This window comes from Acanthisitta chloris, unplaced genomic scaffold (genome assembly GCF_000695815.1).
Source record: "Acanthisitta chloris isolate BGI_N310 unplaced genomic scaffold, ASM69581v1 scaffold6393, whole genome shotgun sequence".
Classification (NCBI taxonomy): domain Eukaryota; kingdom Metazoa; phylum Chordata; class Aves; order Passeriformes; family Acanthisittidae; genus Acanthisitta; species Acanthisitta chloris.
This window is the reverse complement of record NW_008663123.1, coordinates 2308-13342: the sequence shown is the minus strand read 5'-3', so window position 1 is coordinate 13342 and position 11035 is coordinate 2308. Positions and strand designations below refer to the sequence as shown.

General features: G+C 46.2%; 1 protein-coding gene across 1 annotated transcript in view; it reads left to right on the top strand.

The window, feature by feature from the left end:
* The window catches only part of LOC103798597 (myosin-IIIb-like), a gene marked incomplete at both ends in the record, with an annotated part of 20100 nt that extends 9249 nt beyond the window's left edge, over positions 1–10851 (top strand). The window contains 6 exons of the mRNA XM_009070871.1: positions 849–960; positions 1492–1538; positions 1856–1921; positions 2200–2319; positions 7510–7709; positions 10686–10851. Coding sequence (XP_009069119.1) covers positions 849–960; positions 1492–1538; positions 1856–1921; positions 2200–2319; positions 7510–7709; positions 10686–10851 — 711 coding nt within the window. The remainder of the gene's footprint in view (positions 1–848; positions 961–1491; positions 1539–1855; positions 1922–2199; positions 2320–7509; positions 7710–10685) is intronic.
* Positions 10852–11035: the final 184 nt, after the last annotated feature.

The following is an 11035-nucleotide window of genomic DNA, read 5'->3' as shown; positions in this document are numbered from 1 at the left end:
AAGGAATCTGTTATTCTTCTAATCATGATTCTATTAGAGCTCTAGTCCTAAAACAGTACTTTATAAAATAGAAGATCACTGTGCAGCACCAAAGGACAGTCTAGAGGCTTTACCTTTATAATTGATTTCCAGAGCAGTGACTATTTTATTGCAAACACTTAAGAACACTGTGCAAACAGTCAGTTAATGAATGTTTTGAAAGTGGAGGTGTTTTTTATACATTTGCTGGTATCTAAGCAGCTTGAGATTTAGGACGGTTGCATGTACCTTTACTGCCACCAATTTTGAAAGCATTGGTCCAGACAGGTTGAATCAACTGGAGACAATTTTTGAAACAGGAGCAGATATGACGATTCAGGTCATTGTAATATGCAGTTTAGTAATCTAATCTCACTGTTATTGGCTAAGTTATTACTTGTGATGTTCTTTCTTACAAGAATTAACATGGAAAGGAGAGTGGCAGGCAAGAGATGAGAAAGGAAGGCAGCAGCAGAAACAAGGGGATGCATGACAACAGGATGGAAGCCTATTTAAAGGGAGGGGAGAGGAAAGCAAGAAGAGTGAAGCATAAAACAAGAGTAAATGTAACTTCATAATTAAGAAAAGAAGAACAAGAAAAGGTGGATGTCTGTGTTGTGCTGTAGTCCTGTGGTTCTGATGCCTCAGTGTCATCTGCAGGAGTTTGTTCCTCAGGATGTGCATCTGTATAGGGTGTGTATGCATTTAGAATTCATGTGCAAGCCAGAATGTGTTCAGTTTAACAGCTGCTCCTGACAAGCTGTGGAGGTGGTTTCCACAGCAAGCCTTCGAGCACTGCTGGCCTTAGTGACTTGCTGCCCTTTCCCCAGGTACAATATGCTGCCAAGGGCTTTCTAGAAAAGAACAGAGACACCTTGCCAGCCAGTATCCGTGGGCTCTTCATCAACAGTGTCACCCCCTTGCTCAGTGTGCTGTTCACAGGCAAGTCCCTCTGCTATGATAGCACATCCATCAGGCATCAAGGCCCAGCCTCGTCAAGAATTAAGTGTGGCTTGTGTGTTATGAGTGTGTTTCACAGTTGGCAGTCCCAGGGAGAGTCCTTCAGTAAAATCAACTCTGAATTTCTCATCTTGTCACTGAATTAGGTTAAAGCTATCTGAGTTTATATAACCTGACTGCTGTAGGTAAGCTTCCCATTTGCTATCTGGTTTTTCTGCATTGTTAGATGCCTGTTTATGATATTTCTTTTGAAAATCATTCAGGTTTGTTTAATAACCTGGTTGCCTTGTCTTCTCAGTGGCAGAAAATAATATTGCCTGCATTGTATACTTCATACATTAGTGGTTTTTTCCTTTTTTTAGCACTTTCCTTGTATTTCCACATGGTGAAACCTAACACCCTATCTGCAATTCAGTATTCTTAGGGAGACTTGTGTGAAGTGATGTTTGAATGTTTAGATATGGCTGACTGCAAATAAAGGTACAAAACTAACTATAATCTCTGTTTTTCCAGCCACTGTCTCCAGGACGGGGACACTGATGTCTCATGTGAAAGCTAAGGTATTGCACTTCAGCTCCATATGGCAATTGATAAATGATGGCATAGTTACCTGATAATTATTATTTGAGAATCTGGCTGAAAGAGAGCAGACAGAAACTGATTTAAAATAGGAGCAGAGAGCAATCAGCTTGCAACAATTTCTCCTTTGTTTTTTACTGTGTTTTCTGCTTGCTTCTGCTGTTCATATGTTTCACTTGTCTTCCCTTCCCTGAAATACGTTCTCTCTCCTTTTTACCATCTGCCTTCCAGCATAACTCTTTGGCCATCAATCAAGTGCTTATTCCAGGAGTGATCTTTTGTTTTGGTCTGGTTTCAGATCACACCAGGAGCAGATGACAAGTTCAACAGCACACGGAAACAGTCTGCTGGAGCTCAGTTCCGGGTACAGAATTGCTGCCCTGCAGTGCTGCTTGAGATGAGTGCAATGATATTTTCATTGGAGCTTCCAGGCTGCTAAGCACAGTTAAAGCATCCATTGTCTAGACAGGGGTTTTCCTGGGTGCCAAGCACAGCTGATCATGGTGGGGCTGACCCAGTTGTTGTCAGAGCCTAGAAAGTTGCTGCAGGGTGAGAAAACAGTTCTCACTGCAGGATATTGCGCATGAGGCTCTGGCAGTGGTTTGTCTTGATGGCCTGTTGATCTTCCTCTGTCCTTGCCAGCATTCCCTGACAGTGCTCATGGAGAGGATGTATTCTGCCAACCCACACTTTGTGCGCTGCATAAAGCCCAACAGCCTGAAGGAGCCAGGTGTGGTGGATGACCAGGTGGTGCTGCTGCAGGTAAGGAAAAGCAATGTCCTTTACAGGTACTTCTGCCACTTCTCAGACGTGGGAGGGCAAACCTGGCCAAAAGGCTGTGGAAACTGACTGGTCTGAGTCTCCCCTTGCAAGAGAAAGAGTCACCACACTTTATATACATGCTGAGGTTCTGTGTACTTGGTTGCTTTTGTGGCACACACTGCTAGGTCCAGATTTTGCAGTCTTGATCTCTCCCATTTCTTTTTCATGAATGCAATGAGATGTGCTTGTCAGACAGTAGGATTCATCTCTTCATCTCCTCCTGGATGGGGACTGGCACAGACAATACTCCAGAAAAAAATGCTCCCAGAGGAGATTGTTTTCACCCATCACCCAGGGCAACTCTGAATAGGAACAAAGATGGGATTGCTTTGATAGGACCTGAAATGCACTGATAGGACTATATCTGGATATTGTGTCAGGTCTGAGGTCTGGATGCTTAAAAGAATACTGAAAATGATTAGAAGAGTTCAGAAAGCTCAGTGGCCTGTTTAATGTGTATAAGAAAGGATAGGATTAAGGGGAAGTTCATCCATGCCTCAGAGTACTTCTGTGTCCAGATTTGGAAATAAAAGCCTGTCCTCTAGGGGACAGAGGCAAAGCAGTAGCCATGGCTGGATGGTGAAGTTATTTCAGTCTTTGGAGTTTTTTATGGTTTCCAACTTTCAAGTGAGAGTGGTTAATCATCAGAGTTGCAGGATGGTAAGTTCAGTCTTTAACCAAGAAAGCATTTTCAGGAAGAAACTTATTCATTTTAAGCTGGAGAGTTTTAGGGCTGAATGAAGTAATTTCTGGGAGCAAAGGAACAAACTGTCCTAATGACCTGTTTCTCTTTGTTGCTCTGGTCCTCTTTGTGGTGATGCTTCAGCTCCGGTACAATGGGCTGCTGGAGACAATCCGTATCCGAAGAGATGGTTTCTCCTGGAGACCTTCCTTTGAGGAATTTGCTGAAAGGTTTGTTAAAACCTCTGAATGTTCCTTGTTAGATATTGTTAGGGAAGCAACCCTGGTGACCAGATACAGGCAAGGAGTAAAACAGCCTCTTCAAAGTTCATGTGGCCTGAGATCATGGGGTTGTTTGCTGTCAGAAGCTGAGTGGGAATGACAGTGATTTATTGTTGTTTGCTGTCAGAGGGACATGGATCAGTTCAGTACATCAATGATGTGGCTCTTACATATCCATATTTGTTTTTCATCCACAGATATGGAATTCTCCTAGTTAAACCCAGTGTTTCCCTCACAAAAGAAAGGTAGGAACACTTCCTTTTTTATGTGCAATCCACTTTGTTCTTCAGAGGCTCTTACTCTGAGTAGCATAGCAAACTCAGTAAAAGGGGCAAAAGGAGGATGACTTTTTGTGGTGATGGACAATAAAAATCCCAGGCAAGGACATTTGTTATCTAAAAAGTATTTGGTACGGTGACGAATGAAATCTTTCTTGAGTTGTGATGTTTCAATTCAATTACCAGAAAGCCTTCCTATCCTGTGGAATGAAAACCGGCCAATGTACTCAATTTAAGGAATGACAACAGTGGTCAAGGGTGTCCACTGAGCTCCGTATGGCAGGGATCAAGCACAATGGCCAGGTGCCTCCAGGATTTTTCCTGATGGCCTTATGGGTATAGCCAGCACTGAATGTCTCTCAGGCTAGAGAGGATGTTTCTACACCAAGGATTTTGTATGTGTACAGACAATATAGCCTCAGCACTTTCAGAACCTGACTATTCCTTACACACATAAATGTCCTCCTAGCTCTGAAGAGGAGTATAGTCTTACCCTGTCAGCTTTTTCCTTCCTACATCTTGGGCAGCAGTTCCCCACCTCCTCTTCTCCACTTTCCCAGTCCCTCTTTCCTGCCAGTGTCAATTGTGACTGATAGTGAGAATGAATCATGTCAGGCAGCCAGCTTAGGGAGGTTTTTTTCAATCATTTAAGGAAAGGATTTGAATGATCTCCTGGAACAGTTCTCTCCTGGCAGTAGCTCCTCCAGCCTTCACAGTTCTTCCTTGATTTCCTGACAGTTCTGAATTAACAAGAACTGCAAACCCAAGTGAGGTCACAAGGGAATCTCATAGATGGGAGAGAGATGGTTGTAAACAGGCCGCATGGTGTGTTTTCAGACACAAAAATCATAGTATGCATTTGAGGAAAAAAATCCTGTGGATATGACTGTGGCACTGTGGAAGTTGGCTGAGATCGAAGGAAAACCACTTCTGCTTTGCCGTGTGAGATAAAAGGGCCACTATGATTTCACAGCCTGGATTTGCAGGCAGAGGGAGGAAGCTGTCTGTGTGCTGCAGCTAGTGTAGTGCTTTCAGTTCCAAGTGTCAGGGAATCTTTCCGAGTGACCCAAATTTTGTCGCTAGACTCTGGAAAATCAAACTGGAGTTGGAAAACAGGCTTTCTCCCACAAGTCTTGCTGTGTCAACCTTGCAACTTGTGTCGTCCAAAGGGTTTGGAAACAGAATGAGGGAAAACAGTTCTAAGAATAAAATGGGCTCTGCAGAATTGCCTCCCAGGGAGTTGAAGGAAATCTGCCTTTGGGAACCACTTTGCTGATGTTCCCAAATGTGATCCTAGCTGTACCTCAAGGAGCACTGCAGACTGACAGCCAGTTACTGACTGTTGAGAATTTCTGAGGCACTGTCTTCCCCTTTATGCACCTAAAGCTACTGGCAGCATGGTGTGGAACATTATTTATTTCACTTTTTTCCTCTGTTTCAGCTGCTTGGAGATACTGCAAAGCACAGAGCTGAAAGGCTGGATATGTGGGTAGGTTTGGATCACTATTCTTGGGAATGGGGAGCCTGAATTGTAAAGACTTTATACACATAGACTATTACCTGGTTCCCTTCAGAGATAACTTTATGGTTGTAAGAAAAGCCTGTGCACAGGATGATGAATGCAAGTTTAGACAGTGTTTCTCACTGCATCTTTTTCTTCCCCACTTCACAGAAAGTCAAGACTTTTCTTTAAATACTGGCACCAGGAACAGCTGGCAAAGTATGTGGAGCGACTGGAAAGAGCAGCAGTTGTCATACAGAAAGGTGGGCAGCAGGGCAGGAGTGTCCCTCAACTCTAATCTCATATCAGGAGAAGGAAAACCTTTTCTGCAGTCCCTGCTCCACCACTGCACCTTTGCAAATGACAGAAGGGCAGACCAGGCACCATCTCCATGTCAAGGCCCTGTGAAGTCAAAGTGGTTGTTGCAAATGCCCACGTCCTTGGTGCTCATCCTTAGTCAGGGAGAGCCCTCAGACAGTGGGGGCCTTGGAAGGGGAAAGCATGTGTGCAGGAGAACTGAACTGAGCAGGGCAGGCACATGATTTGGCTGTGTATTGAGATCTGTCTAGCTGGCCTCTAGAGTAAAGGCTTGTTTGTGAGTGGTGTTGAACTGAGGAGAGGGAAATGAGTGAAGTCCTGCTTTCAGAAACTGGCAGAAGGGGATGAAGCTTTGGTCTAGTTTGGTCCTTTCTTTCCTTTCCATGTAGCATCTGTTCTGGCAGCCTCTTTCTCCAGATCAGGCACTGTGGGCAGTTTGGTACTTCCTTCTGCACAGGCTCCATGAGGGCTGTGCAACCAGGAAGAGGAGGAGGCTCTCACCCTACCTGGTCCCTCTCTGTTGTATTTCTCTTCTGTACGGGTTGTTGTACTGCTGAAGCATCTGAGCAGCTTCCAGCTGTGCACTATGCAGTGTGACAAACATCAGACTGTCACATGCTGTGTATTGTTCTCATCCATAGGGAAGACATGTGGGTAGTGGGAAATGAGAGGGTGCAGCTTACAGTTCATGTGCTTTAGTGCCTGGTAGAGTAGGAGGAATCATGCAGTGTGGGTCATGCTCCTGATGAATCCTGTGATGGCTGCTTATGGGAAAGGTTTCCCCGTGGGCTGACACCAAGGAAATCCTGTCTTCTTTATGGTGTCTGAAGGGTACAAGGGAGATAGATTGTTAACAGGCCCTTCTATGAGACTTTGATTTTTAGGTATTCAGTGCCTTGGCATTAGAGATGAGAGCTTAGATCTGAAATTTGGTTTCCGCGAATCTATGATCTGCAAGCTTAGAGGGTAGAAGACAGTTCTCACATAGCTTTTCCTGTTCACAGTAGAGTTTCCATTGCTCTTTATCAGTATGATTCAAGAGTTGAGGGCTTTGCACTTGGTGAAGGAATATCACTCAGTGTTCTTCCCTGGGAGAGTGACAAAGGCATGAACAGCGCTTTTTTTCCCCCTTTTTTTCCTAACCACAGCTTTTCTCTGAACAGTTTTTAGGGGATTCAGGTGCAAGAAGAGTTACCTAAAACTGGTGTCTGAGCTGAGAGCTCAAGCACAGCGGCTAAAGGAGGAGGCAGAGAGAGAAAGAAGTCAGCAGCTGGCACCGGAGACACAGACCCAGAGTGAGTTGCTCCCACTCCCACTGCCCCAGTGCTTGGCCACTGGTGCAGTGATCACCTTGAAGTGCTGTAAGCTCCAGGTGATGATGGCCCTCAGCTCTTCCTGGACTGGGGACTTCCATTGCTGCAGCAGGCAGGGAGGTGCTGATGTTTCTGCTGTTTGAAAGGGTGACTTGTCTGTGGGGAGCAGAAGGTCATTTGTCTGGCTGTGCTGGAAGGGCAGCCAGGTTGTCTCTTTCCCACATACCCTGTGCAGCAGAGCCTGTCCCTGTCCTCGACACATGGATCTCGTGCATCTTGGATGTTAGATTTCACATACTTATTTCCTCATTACAGAAAAAAATTTCCTTCCAGTCCCCAAGCCACGAAAGAGGTACCTTCAATCTAAACCCCATTCTTCTGATAAGCCACAGCAGCCACCAGTGCCACGGCCACGCAGCAAACTGACAGAGGTAATGATATGGGCTCTGCTTGGGGCACCTTAGCCAGACGACTGGTTCCCTGCTCCATCAGCCTTCTGCCTGCACACGCTCTCCTGCATGTGGTCCCAGGAAAACGTAGTCATTCTTGTTATGAGAAGTGAGAGTCCTTTCCCACTGTGGTTAGTTAAAAAGCATGGCCAGGACCTCTGAGGAACTAAAAGCAGTGTTTGATAGTTTGCAACTGATCTTGTCTTAAGGGACTCAGGAATGGGATCACCTAGCAAAGTGATCCCTTCAAAGGTCCCCTGCCTTTGATCTTACTCTCATGCCCACTTTTCCTCTCTCTCCACTTCCAGTTCACTCCTTTTGATAACTTCTTGGGCCCTTCTGCACCTTGCCCTGTTCTGGGGACAGAGGAACAGACGGAAGAAGAAGCAAAAATGAGGAAACTCAAGAGAGGAGCAACTCTCCGTTGGTTCAAAGAGACACAGGCCCAGAAGGTCATGCAGGATGATGGGGCCTTTCCAAGCTGGCTGCATGGGATGATCAGCCGGCGGTGAGTACATTGGGCACAGTGGTTGTATTTTTGGGCTGTGACAGGCAGGCAGTACCCACGGTGTCCTTAGGAGGACTGCATAGCTTGGATTTGCCTGGCTTTGTGTCCTTAAGGAGTGGGAGTCACCTGCATAACCTTTCCATTTTAGGCTCTGTGTGTGTCAAAGCCTTAGCGGGAAGCTTGGAGGTCGCCATCACAGGGTGCAAATGCTGAAACTTTACATAGACCCAGGCAAAGACTGGAAATGCATAGAAAATAAGCTCACTGCGTGTTCTTATATACAGATCCCAGGCAGGAAAGGAAGGCTTGTAAAGTAATTGGAGAGGAAATATGCACATGTGTTTGCCCCATTGTGGACCATTTGCAGAGCATGGTACGGAATGAAGATGGGCTTTTGGTCTGACTCATAATGACTGTTTTCATATCTCAGTTTAGGTCAGGAGAAGACCTCAGTTTCCATCAGGATAATACAGAATTCAATGTACATCTATTTTTAAAAGCTTTAGTGAGTGCCCAATGGCAAAATTCCCCCAAAGTCCTCCCCACCCCCTGGAGATTCAGGAAAAGGAAGGGTTTTTGTTGATACCTCTGCCCACATAAGAAGGGTGCAGCATAGGTGGAGTTTACATCTTAGCCATGAGAGACATCGTCAAAGCCCAACTTTCTTATGGAGTTATTTACAAGACTGTGAACTCTAAAGCTTTTTGTCGCAAAAACCCTTATTTAGAGGCTTGAAGTTCTGCTGCTGGGTCTGCCTCACACAGCACTCACTGGGCTGAGCCAAGCACTGTTTTCCAAGGAGTGTGATAATCAGAGAAATACTGATTATGCCATTGATCAGACAGGAGCAGAACAGGAGCATAGCCTCATATGCAAATTGATCTGTGGTGCTCCAGGCTTGCCAGCTGCCAATATCTTGTAATTGGTGGGATTTCTGTGTGGGCATTGCTGCCAAGCATGCCTGTCATGTGAGCACCCTCATGATCTTGTTACAGTTTCTCACTTTTTTTCTGTTAAAACTGCAAGCCTCCTTCAGTCTTACTAGATCACTAGTTTCCAGATTTTGTCAGGTTATCAGTGTGAACATTCATACAGAGACATTTCACAGCATATTAGCTTTGTAAAGGACACAGCAATAGTTGACAGCTCCCTGGTAGCTGCATTTCTTTCTTCTTTTTAAAAATACTTATCTAGGCCCTAGCCTGCATTAATGTTTTTGTCCACAGATCAAAGAATGTAGGAGAGGAACGGGAAGACAAAATTGTCTGAATTCAAAGATAGGCTAGCCATGAGCACTTCACAATGAAGGACATGGCAGATTCTTGCCAAGGACACTGAGAATTAGATACCTTGTAAGTGATGCCTAAATGGAATCTTTAGTCTCCATACAGCAGTGTAAGCTCAGCCTCATGAAATGGAGCAGCCAGAGCAATCCCAAATTGCCGTGGTCATTTGCAGTCACCTTTAGCCTGGAGCAAGGCACGTGACAAGCACAAAGCAGAGCTTTGTCGGTTGGGCAGAGAGGGGGAAGACCTCCTTCCAGCAGGAAGTTTAGAGAGCCAGAATGGTATAATCCAATTTGGTGGTTTTCCAAGGCACTGGGCTTACCCACTGCCCCACAGCATCCCGACTTCTTCAGCCCTGGAGCATGGGAAACACACATGTGCACAGACTCCTCATCTAGGTGATGCTTTGTAATGTGCCCTGTGCTGGCAGGCAGCTACTGCTATTGCATTAGTCAGACTCCTGCAGCAGGTTTGGAACAGCCCTGCTTGGATGGACTTGGGCTGAGAGTATTGTGCCTCCTCAGCCTGCTCATACCTCCTGCACCACCAAGCCTGAGTCCAGAAATGTGTAGCTAGGAGCTCTTGGGGCAGATGCTGACCTCCCTCTTGTCTGGGAACACTACCATGGTGGCACGTGAGATAGGATGGGCATCTCTGCTGTGTAACAGAGGCAGCTGCTCACTCTCCACTGAAAAAGCCTTTGCTGATTCCAGGGAAGCTGAAAACTTGCTGAGTGACAAGCCTTTGGGTTGCTTCCTTGTTCGGATCAGCCAGAGCCAACCAGGATACACCTTGACATACAGGTAGGTAATGAGCCTTGCAGAGAAGGCTTGGGGGAGACCTTGTCACTTTGTGGTACCTGAAAGGAGTTTGTAGCAAGGTGGGGGTTAGCCTTTTCTCCCAGGCAGTTAGTGACAGGATGAGAGGACATAGCCTCAAGCTGTACCCGAGTAGGTTCAGTTTAGACATCAGGAGGAATTTCTTCATGGAAAGGACTGTCACGCATTGGAATGGGCTACCCAGGGCAGGGTGAAGTCACCATCCCTGCATGTATTTAAAAGATGTATAGATGTGGCACCTGGGGACGTGGTTCAGTGGTGGACTTGGCAGTGCTGAGTTAATGGTTGGACTCAAGAATCTTAAAGGTCTTTTCCAGCCTAAATGATTATGTGATTCTATGAAACAGAGCCCTGCATGAAATTCTATGATCCTAGAATTCTACAATCATAGAATTCTGGAATTCTGTTATTCTATAAAATCACTTGACTAGAGGAACTGACCTGCTCCATGGAGAAGTCCAGTGAGGATGATGCTCAGCCTCTCCTGTTGTGGGTGCCTCAGACAGTTTGTAGTAGCAGTCAGGACACTGCAGAGTCTGTCTCTTCCCAAAAAATAGGGCTGTTCGTGGGTGGGGTGCTGTAGCTTCAAGGTTAGAGACATGCTTAGGCTGTGCTAAATGACTGAGTGGGCAAACCAGGTTGGAAGAAGTATTGAGATTGCTGCTCCTCCAGCAGCTGTGAGCACAGCATGTTAGCGCACAGCATGTCTCCTGCCTCTGTGTGATATTCATTACTGTGGATCCTGATCACATTTGGCCTTTTGAGACTGGAAGTGCAGAAAGCAGGAACCATGTCCTGGAGAGGTGCTGCAGCCCCGTGCCATGACTGTTTCTGTCTGTCCATCTCCCCAGGGGCAAAGACCGCTGCAGACACTACATGATCCGGATGCAGGCCAACGCACGCTATGTCATCCTGGGGGAAGACCGGGCTCACGCCTCACTCACAGAGCTGGTTCGCTATTACCAGACCGTGGGCATCCGGCCCTTTATGGAGATACTGACTGTTCCCTGTGGGCAGGTGAATGCCAGGGATCTGCATCTGGAAAAGGGGATGGGGCATGGACTGTGCCTTGAGTGGATAGAGTCATTGCAGCAGCATCTCTGTTGTGTTCCTGTTGGGGGGTGTCCCATTCTGGCCAAGCAGCTTGGCTGCTTCCACATGTACTGGGGAGTCCTGGGCTGGGAAATGCTACTAGCAGGGC